Here is a 19,291-nt window from a genome sequence, read left to right as displayed (position 1 = left end):
AACTCTAAATCTCTTTGCTGAGACTCTTTATTAAATGTCAAGATGCTGCAATCAAAAGATTCATCCTTCAGTTTAATTCAGTTTCAGTCTCAGACAGACCTCGCCCCATGTGTGGGTCATTCTGTTCATTTCATCAGGGTGATTAAATGCATCCTGGATCACCGAGCAGCAAAATTATTTCGTGCTGCTGAATCAACGACATCTGGCTGCCACTGGAGTGCGTCTCCTTCAGGTTTAGAAAAAAGTAGGAAGGAAAAAGGAAAGGAAGTGACCTCAGATGTAGCACTATGTCAGCTGGTGGGTGGCGACCTCCAACCTCCCTCCCCACAAACACACACACAAGTCTGGTGTCTATAATTGGTCTGGCAGGATGTGACATCGGCGTCGGAGTATGTGTGAGTGTGTCATGTCAAGTGTGTCGAACAATGAGCTTCGGTCAGGCGTGCTGATGTCGTATCAAAAGCAGTCTGTTACAGGAATCTATTCAAGCTGGCTCACACAAACCATCTCCTCAGCGGGTATCAGGTTCGACTGTGGGCTGTGTGTCGGTGATATACACATCCTGAGTGTATGAAAGAGCGATATCGAAGGTCTTTTTTCCCCTGTTGCTCTTAGACTGTACAATCAGCTCCCAAAAAGCTGCTCCCAGTGAACCAGTCCACATAATGCACACTGTGCATACGGTTATATTCTGTTGTCACAATATCTTAAATTTTACAATATGATTACAATATCTTAAATATGATTATATTATCTTAAATATGATTATATTATCTTAAATATGGTTATAATATCTTAAATATAGTTATAATATCTTAAATATGGTTATAATATCTTACAATATAGTATACATTGTATACAATAATAATTGTAACTATAATGATATTGTAACTACTGTAACTATATTGTAAAATATTGTAAGTATATTTAGGATATAGTTAAAATATCATGAAATATATAATTACAATAGTAACAGTTTCTTACAATATAGTTACAATATCCTGCACTATATTTACAATAGTTACAATATCTAACATTTTTTTCAATATTATCTAAATGCAATTCGTTTGGAAATATACACCTATTGTATTGTTTTTCTTTTTCTTTTGTATTTATACATTGTTCTGTTCCAATATATTTGCACATTTTTTCTTTGCTGCCGTAACATAAATGTACGCACTGGGACTGTAAAGGTATATATTATCTTATCTTACATGTACGTGCTGCTTCTCTCTGTGACATGAAATATGTTTGATAGTGAAGAATGATAAGTTTTCAGGTGACAGATTTAAACAGCCACACTGTACATCCATGCTGAGCTGAAAAGCATCCTAGGCACAACTGCTTTATATTTCGATTATACAATTGTTCTGTGCGTTAAACTCCCTAGCGTGTTGTTCCATACTCGAGTACACTTGCGCTACAGCTGGTGGCAGTTGGATCCGCCAGGAGTACAGACAGATAAACCAGGTAACTGATTCAAATTGACCAAAAATGTAAATTCCTATTTGACACATACAGTTTAACGAATATAAAATATAAAATCTACAATAGATACAAATTTGTTAGAATAAATGAAAAATAAAGAAGAAATATGTAAAATGTAAAAAGTATGAACTGTATAAAGTATATGAATGTGCAAACTATTCTGTTGGTATTTTGAAGACAACATCAAGAACAGAATTGTTTTAAAGAGATAAATGCATTGAGACACGGACAGGCACCCGAGGCTGCAGGGCCAACAAAACCAGACAGAAATTCTAAAAAGACATGGCGATGTTTTTATAATGTCCAGTTTCAGCGAGCTTGTACAAACCAAACGGAGATTTAGCTTTTCATTCATCAAATCCATCTGCCATGCGCTTGCTGACCTGGGGAACATCCAAGCTGCTGATTGCTTCAGAAACCATATCAATTACAATACACATTTAAAAGGAAAAGAGAGAGAGAGAGAGAGAGCTCTAACTAATCTATTGAGAAAATGCATTCTTTCTTTGCCACACTTTAATTTCCTGCTTGAAATCTGTAACAGCTTTATTGTAATCCTCTCAATGCACCGGGAAACTTTTCTCTCTCTCTTCCTTTTACAAGAGAGAGAGAGAGAGAGAGAGAGATGTGTAGCTTCTCATAAACCTGACAGAACACAGCTATATCTCCATTCAAATCAAACTCAAACTCATCACAGTTCAATCAGTTTAGTCCGATAGGTTTTAAAACACACATACTGTACAATACTGTGCAAAAGACTTGAGCCTCCCTTTATTTCTTCACATTAAATAAAATGAACTGATGTAGCTTAAATTAGAAAAGAAATGGGAACAAATGTTTTACTGCGACGAGTGGCTGTTTACAGTATGTAGCAACCTTTCGTTCTTTTCTAACCACTCAGTATTCAGCATCACCAGTATACAAATCACCAGCCTGCACTTGTTTCTCACTGGTTTATGCCTGAACTTAGATGGGTATTTTTTATGCTTGAACGATAAATTTCTCTAAAACTGCTCAGGTACAGGGACTGGACTGAGAATCACAGGCAAAAACATTAAAGCCAAAAAGAAATCCTTGCCTTAAGAACTCTGCCTTAAGATTACATCATTTTTTTTTTTTTTTAAGTCTGGCTCTTTGGAAGCAAAATATGAAGAAATAAGTGGCAGCTCAAGTGCACATAAGCTATATTGCCAAAAGTATTCGCTCGCCTGCCTTCACATGCATATGAACATCCAATACTTAATCGTAGGGTTTAATATGATGTTGGCCCCACCCCCTTTGCATCTATAACAGCTTTAAATCTTCTGTGAAGGCTTTCCACAAGGTTTAAGAATGTGTTTATGGGGAATTTTTGAGCCAATGTTTTAGATTCGCTAGTGCGAAATCATGTTAGAACTGGTGTGGGGTGATTTTTCAGAAGTTGGGCTCGGCCCCTTACCTCAAGTGAAAGGAACTCTTAAGGCATCAGCATAACAAGACACTTTGGACAATGTTCAACAGTTTGGGGAGGGACACTTTCTGTCTCAACATGACTGCGCACCAATGCACAAAGCAAGGTCCATAAAGACATGCACAGCGTCCTCACCTCGACCTGATAGAACACCTTTGGGATGAATTAGAGGCGAGACAGCGAGCCGGCCTTCTTGTCCAACATCAATGTCTGACCTCACAAATGCGCTTCTGGAAGAATGGTTAAAAATTCCCCAAAACCTTGTGGAAAGCCTTCACAGAAAAGTTGAAGCTGTTATAGCTGCAAAGGGGGCGGGGCCAACATTATATTAAACCCTACGGATAAAGTATTGGATGTTACTCATATGCATGTGAAAGCAGTATAGTGTAGAGACTCAAAGTGCTCTTCTGAGAATGTCCTGATCCGTCCGTCTCCTCTTTCGGCCACTGACCTCTGCTCACAGCTGCTCTGCCACTCTGCCTGTTTACATGCAAATAGCATCATTTCCACACAAATGTATGCAAAGTGCAGGTAGACTCACCTGACACAAACACTGTGCTATTAATGCTTGAAACATCGCCTAATAACAGCACAACAGTGGGTCTTTAGAACTTCAACATCAATCAAACACAAACCTTACTGAAAATCTATTATTGAAATTACTGTACTTTTATTTCTACATGCTCACTTTTTTCTATATACCGCAGATTTTTATGTACATTTAATAAAACGAACAAAAAAAAAATTCTGAGGTCTTTCCAAAAGTTCAGAAGTATAAAAACATCTCCCTCCTACGTTGTATTCTTTTCCACCACCATGTTGGTCATCGTGCTGAGACACAAACCCACATCCTGACAACCTATGCAAAAAGATGTGCACTTGTCAAAGGAAATAAATTTAAATTTAATTTTAGCCGCACTCCTAAACCAGACGAGGATTTTAAAACTTTTTTTTGAATGAGCGACTGTTCGTCGTATCGTTTCCTGATGTAAATGAAGCTCCTGGGGAATAAACGGAGCCGGGTTTAGGCCCACGCCGCCTTCCTGACGCGGCTAAAATTAGCTTCGTCTAAGAGTCACTACAGCAACAGTAACGCTTCCTCAATCGCAACTGACCAGCGGCGCTCCCGGCTGATTGGCTACGGAGGAGCTTCCAGCAGGTCAGACCGCAGCCTGATTGGCCCTGTGGTCACATGACGAGGTGTGATGAGAGAAGAGACGGAAAAGAAAGAAGAGAATGTTTATTACGTATATAATGTTTATATATTATGTATCTAATTTAGTTCCAGCTTCCTTTAAAGGAAAACAACAGAAACATAACTGGGAAATTAGTGTTGATAATTAATATTACCTTCGTTATATTTAATACATTTTACAATATAGCTACAATCGTTACAATATCATAAATATAGCGACAATATCTCACAATGTAGTTACAATATCTTAAAAGTTTTGTGCAATAGCAACTATGCAATAACACCTTTTAAAATTGTGCAATAATATATTACCTAGTGCAATTTATCTGAAAGTTTAACTATTATATTGTTTTTCTTTCTTTTTTTTCTATTTATACTGTATATTGTACCTACGTATAAATATTTGTTTTTAATAATGTTTCTTTTTTTTTCTTTTCTTTAGTATTTATACACTGTAATGTCCCTAACTTTATGTTTTTTTCTTTGCTGCTATAATGTAGAAATTTCCACACTGTGAGATGAATAAAGGTATATCTTATTATCTTATCTAATCTTCAGTGATGAACAATATTTATGTTGGATGAAGTACTCAGCGATTTCAAATACAAACAGAAACTCAAAGCCTTCATAAAAAAAATTAAAAAAAAGTAAAATATAGTTGCAAGCAACGATAAGTGAGCCCAAGCACCTTCCGCCATTACCACCCGGGCTCATGCACTTTAAAGAGATATCCCAATACCATTATGACATATTTTCAGAAAAGGGGGAATTTTATGTTTAGACCTCCAAAAAGCCCCAGATGCTGGAAAAAAACGCATCACACTATGATGTCATTCAATGTGATGTCACTGAACATGATGTCCAACAAAAAGTTATCAATCACTTTTCAGCATAAGTTTAAGCCATCGTCACGGCTGATCTGTTTGTGATATCAGAAATCCCTCTAAAATTTTGCATCCGCAATGTCTTTGGATCATGTAGGCCCAGTTTGGTGTCAATCGTATAAATTCCCTAGGAGAAGTGTGTCGCTTTACAAACGACACAACAATAACTGACCCTGTTGAGTTGAGCCCATGACATGAACATACGCAGCTCTAAATGTGTACCGGGTTTTGTGTGCATACGTGCAAGTGTGTATGAGCTATGCAGCAAAATCCCGTGACTCTCAGGCATTCTAATGGCCGCAGATTCCAACCTGTCTGCTGATTTTCATGAGTTTTTGAGCATCTTAAGACCCCTTAAGACATAGTGAAACAAAACAAAGTTCCTCCAAAATCAAGGTGAGACAAAAAGACAACAAGGTGCAGTAGTCTGTTAGACCACGAGTGCTGCCGGGGCTTTTCTAGTTCCTAGTTGGAATCGTGAGACGGAAAAACCTTAGTACTGGAAAGTCATAAAATTCTTACTCATCTTACGCATTAGGGCTCGTTTCATGTCCAGCTAGAGAGACTGCTGTGGTATTTTTCACAGGAATAGGAAAAATACATTGTCAAGGAAAAAATCTGCACAAGAATCCCTAAAATATTTCCTGATTTAACGCAGTCTGTGTGTTTCAGCGTGGGATTATTTTCATTATACTGGCTTCTTTGCGAGGGCTTTTGATCTCTTGTGAATATCACAATTCTGACACGACGTGACAAAATAATCGCCAGAAAGGCATGCACACGAGTCAACGCAAGAACAAAGTTAAACCACATGAAACGCACCTAAAAATCTCACGCTTTCTGGGGTAGACGGATTTCTGGCACAGAGAGTGTGTAAATGTGTGTGTGTGTGCGTGTGTGTATGTGTGTGTGAGAGAGAAAGTGAGATATTGAAAGAGATCGAGTATGATCTGCTGTGCTCAGCGGATTTCACAACAACAGCTAGATGTAGGTGGTAGGACCTTCTTAATATTTATCTCCAAAGCTTTGGAATAGCCTTCCAGACAGTGTTCGGGGCTCAGACACAGTTTCCCAGTTTAAAAGTAGACTCAAGAAGCATCTCCTTAATCTGGCATACATGTAACTCATCCCATAACCTCATACCCCAGTACATCTATCCTGAATGGCAACTACGCTAATTCTCTCCTTCTGTTCTGTACTTTTCTACCCATCCCGAGGCATCTGAGATTGTACCAGCTTCAGTAGACAAAGGCCAACCCTGCGAGGTTCCTAAGGCATCCAGAGAAGGACCAGCTCCAGCTGGATTCTGCTTTATGATGGTTGGAGCTACACATGCTGCTCCTGTAGCATTCCAGAGATTCCAGTATTCCAGATAACATCTGTCCTTTGCACATACTGACTCCCTGTGCTGAACTGGACTTCATGCTAATTTAAAGAACTTCTGTTATATTGAACTTTTAGCTGCATAACACACATGATGTTATATAATTTCTATCTGTTTTCACCCAGATAAGGATGGGTTCCCTGATTGAGTCTGGTTCCTCTCAAGGTTTCTTCCTACTGCCATCTCAGGGAGTTTTTACCTTGCCACTGTCACCGTCACCCTTGGCTTGCTCATCAAAAACATTTCATCCATTTATCATTCATTCATTTATCTCATTATTATCTAGACACTTTTCTCTCACAGATACACACTTCCATAAATTTTCCTTTCAAATTTTCTTTTCATTTTTGGGAAGCTGCTTTGAGACAATGACCATTGTTTAAAGCACTATATAAATAAAATTGAATTGAATTGAAAATTGAATGTATATTGTCAGGGAAGTGACGATCCTCTCATTACTGGAGCTCCGTTTCAACTACGAGTTACACGAAATGTGGAAAAATTCTGACTGGGAATGAGGAAGAAAAGAACTAAAAAACAGAAAAGGAATGGATGAAATGGAGTGTGTGAGGTCTAGAATAGTAACTCTTTGTAATTCTATATAATATCACTGAATAATTCTAAAAATCCCAATTCACTACCTAGTGGGGAAATGATTTAAATATGTTTTTACAAGTAAGGAAAGACGTGAGGTGGACGAACGGCATGAAAAGACGGATGTTAGGGTGGAGGTAAAAGGAAAAAGGAAGAAAGAAAAAGTAAACAAGTCGGCTATAAAGGAAGGAAAGAACGAAGGAGGGAAAAATACATTAGGAGAAAAGAAAAAGAACGATGAAAAGAAAGGAAGAAAAACAGATGAAAAGAAGGAAGGAACAAAGTAAGTGAACAAATATACAACTGATTAAAAGTTTGAGATCAATTGCAAATTTCTTTGCTTTCCAAAGAAAAACACATTTTCATGCAATTCACAAACAATTTCATCCATTTCACAAATAATCAAAGTCAGCCAGAATTCTGACTGTATTGGAGCGAACAGCACAGACTCTGCATCTGAACCCTCCTGAGCCGTTGTGGCAGCAGCCTGAGCGTATGGTACGGAGGAAGACTTTATCAAGTCGATCCATCCTGTGGGAGGGAGATGCTTAAGGAAGCACGGGGTGAAATTTCATCAGATCTTTATCAATCGACAGCTAGGATGTCTGCCAGGCTGTAATTTCTGCAAAAGGTGTTTTTTCTTTCTTTTTTTTTTTTGTTCAAGGCAAAGTTTGATAAACACGTTCATTTCCATCAAAATCATTATTTCTAACTCTGACAATGTCAGCATGTCTTGTTCTTTTGCTATATTTTATATTCAGACTAATTTCATGTGTGTTTCTTTGGAAACTAATAGAAGTTCTAAGTGATCCCACAAGTGATTTTGAGTGGTAGTGTAAATTAGGAAGGAAGGAAAAACAATTAATAAAGAAGTTAAAGAGGAAAGAAGATAAAGAACAAAGTAAGTAAGTAAACAAGTTAATAAGTTAGTCAGGAAGGACGGCAAGAGAGTGTGAACAAAGGGAAGAAAAAAAATCAAATGACAACAAGGAAGGAAGAAAGAGAGTAACAAAAACAAGTCAATAAAAAAGTTGGGAGGGAATGAAAGAAAGATGAAATGGATGGATAGAACTAAAAGAATGAAGAATAGAAGAAAAGATGGAAGAAAGGAAAGAAAGGAAGGAACAAGTAAAGAAGTAAATTAGGAAGGGGAAAAGAAAAAAGATTAAAAAAGGTGAAAGTTAAAAAATAGATAAAAAAGTAAAGAAATATGTAAATAATTCTGTAATGCACTGAATAATGATTACTGGATTTTTGTAGAAAAAATACATTAAATGAAAAAAGAAAGGTGGAATAAGAAAGAAAGAAAGAAAGAAAGAAAGAATGGATATATAAAATTTAAAGAAGGAAAAATAGAGGAGAAAGAACTAAAGAAAAAGAAAAACAGACAAATAAATGAATGATAGATGAAATTAAAAGAAGGCAGGAAGAAACAAAGCAAGTAAACAAGTAAGTTAGGAAAAAAGGGAAAAATCAAATCAAGTTTATGAAAAGTTAAAAGGAGAGAAGGATTGAATGAAAAGAAAAAATGAAGGAAGAAAGGAAGGACAGATGAAAAGACAGACGAACAGACTCCTCTTCGGCTGTGTCACACTTATATCTCCAGTTCTATTAATTCAAACTTGCAGACGAGAGACATTTCATCATCTAAAGCCGAACCTTACAGCACAGCGACGTCACGGCAACCGAAGACGCCAAGAGTTTAAGGTTCCAGCATTGAATCAGCAAAATCTGCTTTTCAGATTGGATCTTGAACTCTCACAGTTACAGTGTGTGATCTGATGATGCTCCCGCACAGAAAACAGATCAAATCAGTGCAGCTGATAAACCAGCATTATGTGCAGATCATCTTTCATCCAGGAGGAGGCCTTTTGGCCTTAGGGCTAAAAATGATGAATCGAGATAACTTGACTTGGCTTAACTTGTGATGAAAGAGCTGGGACCGTGCTTTGTGCAAAGACTTTGCGATGCCAAAGTTACGTTCGAGCATGTGTGTGTGTGTGGACAGTAGGGACAGGTAATCACCAGGGCCCTTTAGATTTTGTAACACTTGTAAGAAAACTTATCTAGTACTTCTTCCCCCACATAAATTAAAAAAACAAAACAATAAAAATCGAAATATGTAACTGAATTGATCACCTTGTCCCCGCTGGAGTAGAAGAAGTACCGGAGACGGACGATGTTGCAGTGGTCCAGCTTCCTCATGATCTGTAGCTCGCGGTTCTGTAGCGCAGAAAAAAGTAAAGGAGAAAAAGAAAAACATACACAGCATCATGAGCACTAAGGACATCAACTCATCACACAGTCAGAATGCACAGATTATGAGCAGTGCTGTGATGAATCTTTCGGTCTAAAAACAGAGTTGCTGTGAAGCGTCGTGTCTGCGACTCGACCTGAATATGAGGAGAAGTAAATGAAAATAGAAACGGCACGCAGGGCTGAGCCTCCGGCGAAGGCCCTTGCAGCTTTCGCACTCACACACACACACACACACATACATATGCAGACACAAATCTCTCTGAACCATGCTGCCTGTAACAGAGGCTGTAATTGGCAAAGCACCCAGACGGTGATGGCGCGAGAGAGAAAGGAGCAAGATAAGGGAAGTGAGGGAAATGTAGAGGCGGCGTATGAAAATAAACCCGTCTGCAATCGTCCAAAACCAGAAATATCACACGTTCCTCGGCGGTCCTGCCGCAGCTGCGTAGCGTGGGATGCTCGGATCAGTCACAGACACATTTATTTAATTAAAAAGCAGTTTAAACACACACACACACACACACACACTTTGTAGTTTTAAAGCTTTAGAATATTCCAGACATTCTAGGTGTGTTGAAAAGCTGGCTTCAGGCACTTAGACACACACACACACACACACACACACACATAAACATCAAGCCGTAATGCTGCATCTTAAATCTGTTTAAAAAAATTCCGCTGTCAAAAGAAATTGGGGAAATTTGCATTTCATCCCCACATCTCGCTGGTAACTCTGCACGTTGCCATGGTAATCTCTCATGCACCGTGAGCGGTTCAGTGGTTCAGGATGCGAATGCAAACTTTCACGCAGATGCTGCGATTTGTTTTACCGCATGCTTAGTACCCTCGACGATGAGTGTACTGTACTGAGTAAAACCATCTGTGAGTAGCGGCATCATTAGTCCATCAGAACATCGACACAGAACATTGTAACGTCCTAGCCAAAGCCGAATCTCGCCACTTTCTAGCCAACGCCAAACCTTGTAACGTCCTAGCTGACGTCAAACCTCGTAACGTATTAGCCGATGCCGAACATCGTAACGTAACTTCGCCGTTTTCTAGCCGACGCCGAACTTCACCAGCTAACCAGCGCTGAGCATGACCCAGTCATAATACTGTGAAATTATCGCAGTTACACGGTGGATCATGTGATTAAAATGTGCTAATTCGAATATTAGACCATGCCCAGTTAGTTCTCAAACTGGCAATGTGATCCGCGGGTAACTTGATCCGGGTGATCCGCAGGTATCTAGTTTTCGTTTATTCCGCTCAAACTTTGCAGGAAGTTCCGAGAACACCTCCATGATGCTCACACTCTACTCCACGCCGCTCTCTCGCTCGCTCTCGCTCTTGCACTCTTGCACATTTTGATGACTTCAGCTACCTTTGTGGTTTCGTCTGTCAGGCAGGCAGCATGCCAGGCCACTCTGCATCTCTCCCTCTCTCACACACACACACACACACACACACATAGTGCCACTATAAGCACCCATATGCACCATTTTCCCGAGAAGCCTATCTATATGGAAGCTGTTTAGGGCGTAATGAAGGAACAGCTCAGGGTGCAGGAGCAGCACTGCAGAGAAATGAAACATTACTCTTCCTCGAGCCTTCATCCTCCACGCTACTGTACGCCACCCGGCCACGTGCCAAGGTAAATAATCAAACGTCCATCGCTGGCTCTGGGATGACTCAGCACGATACTCAATCATCCCTGCAGGGTTTTTCCCTCATCATTTATTTTCTTCGGGTCAGACGTGCTTCCTTACTGGCAGGAGCGATTTGATATAATAATGTCTGGAATGAACCTGCTAACCTGAAAGAGCTAACGTCTTTGCTCTTAAGTGGTAAGTGCGGCTCGACGCCTCTGTAGACGCGAGAAATAATTTCTCGTTAGAGCCGATAAATCGATCGTGACACGACCTGACAGTACATGTTACCATGGTGACGGTGCTTAACATAATGACTGGCTGGTAAGTTTTACGTGACGAGCGTGCTGCATGCAATGAGCTCTGATCTCTCTCTCAGACACGCACACACGCACACACACACTCTTAAGCCACAGTGGATCAAGTTAAGCAGTCTGATGTCACCAAGGTCGCCTCATCAACTATAAAAAGACATTACATACACACACTCACGCACATCTTTGACTCAACTTACACTTATGTTCCATTACAAATGGCATGGTGTTAATCTCTCATGAAGCCAAACTCTCAACGTCTCAATCCTCTCTCACCTTAAACCTCTTGTCCTGCAGAACCTTTTTAATGGCCACCATTTCTCCGGACTCGCACAGCTTGGCCTGGTAGACGACGCCGAAAGAGCCGTTCCCGATCACCTTCGTGTCTGTGTAGCTGACCTCCTGGGCCCGATCTGAGCCCTGCCCTGGAGTCGCCATCACTGACGTCACCTTGCTGCCATCCTTATCTCCTAGACATGGCAAGAGGAGAGAAAAAGAGTCAAGTCTCAACACACACACACACACACACATAGTCAGTTACAGTAAAAGTTTGTCTAGCGGTTAAACTCCCAGAAAAGTCGTTACAGTAAACTCCCCGTTTTATGAACGAGTTCAGGGAGTAAGTCGGATTTGTTTGTAAGTCTGAAAGTGAGTCTTAAACCCCTATCGTAAACCAAGTCTTAAACCGCACCTTGCGAAACTTGGCGGTCACTTGTGATGCCCAACACCGGTGTCTCACCACAAGTTAAACTGCATAGGTGAGCTAGGGGTGTTATACATCCTCTATATACAACGTAAACCATAAAATGAAAAATGAAAAACAACACACAGGTTTGGTGTTTTAGTTCTGCATTATACTTTTACAAAACTACACCTCTAAATCATGAGGGGAATCTCGGGGATAAATCAGGGTCATCTGACTTTGTCAGCCTGAAAAGTTGTCGGAAGGAGAACAACGCTACATGGTGTTTACTATGCGTTTGATCAGACGCAGCTGTTTTCCACTGTATTGGACTGTGAACTCTGTCTCGTTGAGGATGATTCACCATCGGGACAGATTTACAGGACAGCCATTTTCTATCATTGTGCTCCCGGACTGGTACATTGAAACGGGTGAGGTCGACACATTTCTTCCGCAGTCCGTTCATATCTAAAGAAATGCGGAACTTGAATGCTCGTAAGTCGGGGACTATATGTATAAAGCAAAGCCTTCTAGGTAAGGTTTAACCCTGAAATCTAAAACGACACTTTAATGCTTTCTGCTTGACTGAGCCATCACTCCATGCTGCTGTTGAGCTCCATGAAAGCCTCCCAAGAAACCAACTGCAGAAGACAAACTATATTTATTTTAGAGGCCTGAGGCTCTGACTCACTGGATCAGCCACGCTGAGGTTAAAGCAGCACTGGAGTAAGTCTAAACCTTTGGAAATAAATATCACCAGCACATAAAGTGCTTTAGAGGTTTTTCAACGTAATTTAGTACATTTCTTTAACTGGTTAAACCGAGTAAGGTTGGGGGACTTTCCACGCTGCTTGAACTCCGAAATTGATGCTTTGACCCAGTATTGCCAAGAAATAGATTTAAAATGCAAAAATGGTACCAGGGCTGTGCGAAAAAATTATAAATAAACAATAGCACAGTAGTATAAGGTAAAGGTGTGCATGCGAAAGCGCGCATGATTTACATTTACAACTTTTGGCAGACGCCTTTATCCAGAGCGACATTATACCTCTAAGCAGTTGAGTGGCGACTTGGTGATGCAGGAGTTTGAACCTGCGAACCTTCCAACCAGTGGTCCAACACCACTGAGCTGAAATGTTTGTAACCGTGTGGCGCCTAAACACTCTGACTGCTATGAAACGCGGCCCTTCCGTACCAACACAAGCGCTCCTGTCCTGTTATAAAGGAGAATGTCTATAACAGGATAATTTTTTGTGTGTAGGCGGCCGCCACTGGTGACTGTCTGGATAAAATCGGTCACGAAATAAAAACACAAAGCGTATTGGCGAGCGTTTCAGCTGCCATCTGGAGCCACGTATGTAAATCCAGATAACAGATTATTGTATTATAAAAACCTCACGGTATAAAGCACGCACGCAGAGATTATCATTGTCCTGTGTTAGTCATTCACCAAGTCCACATAAAAGATCCATAAAGAGCGCTCTGTTGGTGTGTGTGTGTGTGTGTGTGTGTGCGGGCACGTATTAAGTAGCTGGCTGTGCTGAAAAGGATTATTGGCTTTGGGTTCCAAATCTCAGTTCAAAGTCCTGCTTAATTCTGTTAAAGGTTAACTCGAGGCCAGGGCCCTGCTCCGACCCAGACACTGCAGCGCAGCCGGCATTTAGATCATAGATCAGATATTTTTATGGTAATAAAGCCACTAATTGCTGCTAGATCAGACTGAATTCTGAATCCTCCGACATCTGCGTTGAAGAAAACGTGAGCTGTGAGATGAGAGTAATATGGTCCTGATAATGTCAATCTGATTTGATCAATGCCTGATTATGCCGTTCTCTGTTCCTGAGCCTGGAACGATTGTGTTCTCACTGATCAGAATGAACCAGACTTTAGGGTCAACATGTCTACTCAGAAATTATCCCGGAGCACTAATGTGAAAACGTCCTTAGAGTACTGCATTCCAATCCAGAACTATTAACATTTCAAAATTTTGGAACTTCACATTTAGGATTCATAAGTTGATGAAATTCTTAAAACTCTTGTATCTGATCCCCAAGTGCTTCCCACACATAGAGTATACTTGGGTGGGCCGTCCATGTATACTAACGGCTGCTCAAGGATATTTGCCAACCCTTTTTTAAAACTCTCCCAGGACCCAGGTTCGTCAGATCCCAGGTTCGGAAGGTCCCAGGCTTAGAAGGTCCCAGGTTTAAAGGTCCCAGGTTCGCAAGGTCCAAAGTTTAAATGTCCCAGGTTCGGAAAAGCCCAGGTTTAAAGATTCCATGTTCTGAAGGTCCCAGGTTAGGTAGGTCACAGGTTCAAACCCCAACACCCCTAAGTTACCAGTGTTGGGCCCTTGAGCAAGGCCTTTAACCCTCAACTCTTTTAATTTTATTTGTATATAACAATTGTCATTGTTGCAAAGCAGCTTAACACAATGAAAAATAAGTTATGGAACTTCTCAGATGTGTAATAAAAATAATAATTTAAGTCGCTCTGGATGAGGGTCGTCTGCCAAATGTCATAACTGTAACTGTAAATGTCAAGTCGGTGTGTGTGTTAGCGGGAGGCTTCAGACATTTGTGACTTACCCATATTTGGGTTTTCTGACACATCATGTAGAACCAAAGTCATCATTACTGTTAAATCATGTAAACTGAACTGCTACTGGATTATAGAAATGACGTCGAAAAAACACAGAACTGAAAATATTATTATAATAAATATTATTATTTGGTCATAGATACAACCAAGAACAACAATAAAAACATGTCATCTTATGAATCTGTGCTATTGCTTTGCCTATGTGTGTCTCCACGTAAGGAGACGAAGCTGCAACCTGCTCAAAAAGAGACGCTCCAGCGCACAGCCCTGAATAACCCCCAAACACACACACACACACACACACACTTCCTTCTTTTTCCTCCCTAAATCCTGAAACCTGGCCAACCAGCCACAGCTGCACTGGCTACCCACCAGCCCTTCCCACATCCGTTTCCATGGCAACAAAGCCTTCTCAGAGATGCTCTGGCCCACTTACCAACACCAACCAATCCACACACACACACGCGCGCGCACGCAAGCAGATACACATGTCTACACTCGAGTATGAATAAAGGTACACATGTAGCCTGCAGCGTGCGAGACAAAGACATTCTGGAAACAAAAAGGACGATCTTAAGTTTTGCAGCATGCTGTCGGACTGGTTGGTGGAGCGTCACGGAGTCACTCGGCACAAGCAGCAGATCGTTAAACCAGGACAAAAGAAAGGGGGGGGGGGGTCATTTGTGATCTAGATCACTTTGTACATGGCACATGAGACACAAGAACAACTGGTGTAACTCGAGACGTACTGGAGTGCAACTTCTCGCTGGACGAGTGCAAGAGTGAGTGCTGTGGGCAAAACAAACCTAAACCGTGGCGCTCTAGGCGAGCGGCGGGGCGGATCTATCTCGGTACTGAGCGGAGACATCGCGGAAGCCCTGCTCTCACACGAGCTGCTCACGAGCACTGACATCATCTGATCAACAAGAACAGGAATAAACACAGACCCATAGTACAGGGCAGTGTGTTCTGTGTGTGTGCGTGTGTGTGTGTGTGTGTGTGTGTGTGTGTACACGATTTCCACATCGTCAGTAGCTGCAGGGCAAGTCTTTTTCCACTGACGTAAAGTCTTGTCTATCTCCTAAGGGACGTGTTCTGTGGAAGCCTTTCTCAGTAATGAGAGAGAAAGAGAGAGAGAAAGAGAGAGAGTGAGACAGAAATCCTAGGAAGAAAGATAAAGAGGTAAACAGATAAGAATAAACATGTGGTAACATAAGAGAGACACATGACTGTGTTGTCCACATGTTCAGGACAGACGTTCGACTGGAGTGACCTGTGGAGTGACCCGGGACCTCGAGCGCAGCTGAGACACCTTCATCGCTCTCAGTCCTTGTCCCCTGCTTGCTCTTGTCCTTTTTCTTAATAGATTTTTCTCTTTAAGTTCTTTCCTCCTTCTTTCTTAATTGTTCTTATTCTAGTTTCTTTGCTTTCACCTTCCCAGTCCAAGAAGGAACTCCATGTTCATCCGACAGTTCCATCATTTTCCTTCCATCAGGTCCATTTCACTCATTAGTTCCTATTCCATCCTTTTCAATTCATGTAAAAGTTGTACAGAAACCGCTAGCCTGCTACATGAAATTGCTAAGCTTGCTACATTTGCTCCTTTTCACATTCTCCGTCTCAGTCCCCATTTCTTGCTTTGACCTTCTCGGTCCCCTTCCCTCGGCATGTTCTCTCACTTGCCCCACATTTTCCTTTTCATTTTGTCTCCCCCAGTCCCTTTTCCACTTCTTGCTCCATCCTAGTACTCCTCCTTCGTTTGCCTTCTCCCAATCCCTTCGACTTCGATACTTGCTCCCTCTTAGTGTGGCTCTTTCACTTGTCTTCTTCCCTCAGTATCTCCCTTATCACATTCTTGCCTTGCTCACTTGCTCCCTACTCACTACTCTCCACACAGGCAATGACGAGTAATGACAGAGGGACTGAACTTTTGAGTCAGATCGACACTAACACACACAGACAGCGTGAAGAACAGTCTCCTCGGCCATGGAGTCATGGACAGGTGGAGCCGATGGCGAGGTGAATCCTGGTTTGAATGCAGGAAATCGAGTCGCTGCTGATCGCGATCAAAATTGTAAAACGCTCGGGGGTCGCTTTGTATTGTTAACCGTGTGGTTTTATCTAAGGCATAGACATGCTTTCATCTCTCTACATCAAAAGAACCACAGCCAGTTCAACATTAAGCCACTGCTAGTTGCATGTGACACTTTCACACACACACACAATGCGATGGCGCAGGCGCATATCAACGTGAGCGAACGTACGTTTAAAAATAAATGTAATAAAAAAGCTTCTAGTCAGGTTTTTTTAGAAACCCCTTAGAGGAACCCCTCTGAGGATCACCTGCCATCGTTTTCTAAACAGTCAAGGTTAAAGGGCATAATTTTTTACAGGTCAAGCTGTGAAACGTGTGATCCACGTTGGTTTTTACGCAGCCTTTCCTTTAGACTAAAGCCTGAGGAGCAGCAGCACTGAAACCTGGTTATCAAACAGGTCGGATCTGATTTAAATACCAGAGGACAGACGGTGATCAGATTCACGCCGGAGACACGTTTCACATTTCTGTGGGTCGAGTGCAGCGGGATCACTGATAAACTCACATACAGGGCACCTGACCTTAGGACTTAAAATGTCAATCTGTCTTGTCCCAGCTAGCCAGCTAATTAGGTCTCTAAATTAGCTAGTTAGTTTTATTGTTAATGTATGTTGTCATGTCAATCTGTCTTGTCTCAGCTAGCAGCTAAATTGGTTTCTTAGTTAGCTAGTTAGTTTTTGTTAATTGATGCTGTATGTAGCACCTTGGTCCTGGAGGAACGTTGTTTTGTTTCACCGTGTACTAACTGTACAGTATATGGTTGAAGTAACAATCACAGCAGACTTGACTTGACTTGCGGAACAAGGTGTATGTCTTACTGGGGAAATGAAGAAAGAGAGAGAGAGGGAGAGAGAGAAAGAGAGAGGGAGAGAGAGAGGGAGGGAACCCGGTGAGCAGAAACAAAGACACCCATCACACTGATGTGTCCAAAATACCACCAGATTGGACAGAAATATTTCTGTAAAACCCACAGCCGTCATCCCGACCGTCCGTCTCCTCTCTGAGCGCAGAGCAGAACCCAAGCTGTGTTTTTACAGGAACAATGACGAAAGCGCTCGGCTAGCAGCTCCCTCTACATCCACTCCATCATATGAGAAACATTCATCACCTCCAGTCACTACTTTCATAACACTGTGTGTGTGTGTGTGTGTGTGTGTGTGTGTGTGTGTGTGTGTAATGCAGTCTTTTTATTATATTTATAGTCTTATTATTAATTAATAAATACTTAATGCAGCGTTTATATATATATATATAAAATAAACTGAGCCAAAGAGAGAAAGAAAGAAATACTAATAAATATGAGTGAGTGAGAGAATCAGCACAGGAGACAAAAGGAAAAGGACGGCCAGACAGAGAGAAAAATAGTGGTGGAAACGAAGAGAAAAAGAAAAATGAGAAGGGCAACCAAGAGAAACAGAAAAAGAGAGAGAGCAAAAGTAAAATGCATATACGAAAAAAAAAAGAGAAAAAAAAAATAAGTGGGAAAATAACATCACACACGGAAATACCAACTTCCCCAAACAAACAGATCAAAGAAAGGAGAAAAAAAATAAATAAACAAGATGACGAGAACTCAAAAATCGTTTAAGGAGAAGGACACACTGCAGCCTTCAGCACGCACACTCTGAAGAAAACAGAACTGAAATAATGTGCAGATAGATTAATGCAGGTGTGTGTGTGTGTGTGTGTGTGTGTGTGTGTGTGTGTTTTATTTACTGCACAATTCGTTCTGCATTACTTCAGAACGATTCATTCCAATAAATCACTGATGAGCCGAACTGAAAGACGTGTGTGTGTGTGTGTGAGAGAGAGAGAGAGAGAGAGAGAGAGGAGAGGTAGGGAAGGAAGAGAATGATGGAGGTAGGGTAGAGAGTGAGTGAGAGCAACAAGAGCGAAAGAGAGACTGAAAGAGAGAACAGAGACAATGAGACAGCGAGTAAGATAAAGAATGATAACAAGGAAAAGAACATAAAGAGGAAGAGCGTTAAAGAGAAACGTATGATCGTGAGACGCACGTTCAGAGGGGCGTGGTCTGTAGGTTTCTGTGTGTCTTACGTTACACAATAAAGCTCTGTCCTGTCAGTCCTGCCACAACGCATTACATCACCCAGCTACATCTCTCTCCGTCTCTCTCTGAGACAGGTGTGTGTGTGTGTGAGAGAGAGAGAGAGAGAGAGAGAGAGAGAGAGAGCACTAAAAATCGAGCACTAAAATCACCACCCTTGTACATCTCAGAGTCTGACCCTAACGTGTGAGCAAAATCTAACGCTCCACAGATGTGGCTTGGACGTGTCATCGTTACTATAGCAACGACTAATACTTGAATTTTGATGTATGGTTTTAGAGCGGATTTGGACCTTGGTTTATCAGAGAGAACTCTGAAGTAAATCTTTTACAAGAACTGTAAACCCTAATCGAAATACTTAACGGTTCTCGGTCCCTTGACTCATCAGTACCGGTACCAGTACTTGGTACTCTTTACGAGCTGTTGTGAACGGTTCAGGTTTATAAAGACCTGCTCTGATCTCTCGCCTGACTTTTAACTTTTAAATTACTTTTTAAATAACAAACTTTTAAACAATTTTTTTAAATAAAACTTTTGATATTTTGATATTTGAACTTTTAATGAACTATGAACCTTTCATGCTCTTTTGTAATAAACATCACCGTACGCCACGTAGTATCTGTTAGAGTGC

At 41.1% G+C, this 19,291-nt stretch overlaps 1 protein-coding gene across 2 annotated transcripts in view; it reads right to left on the bottom strand.

Moving 5' to 3' along the window:
• gsk3ba (glycogen synthase kinase 3 beta, genome duplicate a) overlaps window positions 1-19,291 on the bottom strand; it is a 57,655-nt gene that overhangs the window by 13,618 nt on the left and 24,746 nt on the right. For both annotated transcript variants that reach the window (XM_053496241.1, XM_053496242.1), the window contains exons 2-3: window positions 11,494-11,687; window positions 9,135-9,218 (exon numbers count right to left, since the gene is read on the bottom strand). In XM_053496241.1, coding sequence (XP_053352216.1) covers window positions 9,135-9,218; window positions 11,494-11,687 — 278 coding nt within the window. The remainder of the gene's footprint in view (window positions 1-9,134; window positions 9,219-11,493; window positions 11,688-19,291) is intronic.

This window comes from Clarias gariepinus, chromosome 5 (genome assembly GCF_024256425.1).
Source record: "Clarias gariepinus isolate MV-2021 ecotype Netherlands chromosome 5, CGAR_prim_01v2, whole genome shotgun sequence".
Classification (NCBI taxonomy): domain Eukaryota; kingdom Metazoa; phylum Chordata; class Actinopteri; order Siluriformes; family Clariidae; genus Clarias; species Clarias gariepinus.
Note: the sequence above shows the minus strand (reverse complement) of the source record. Positions and strands in the feature narration are given on the sequence as shown.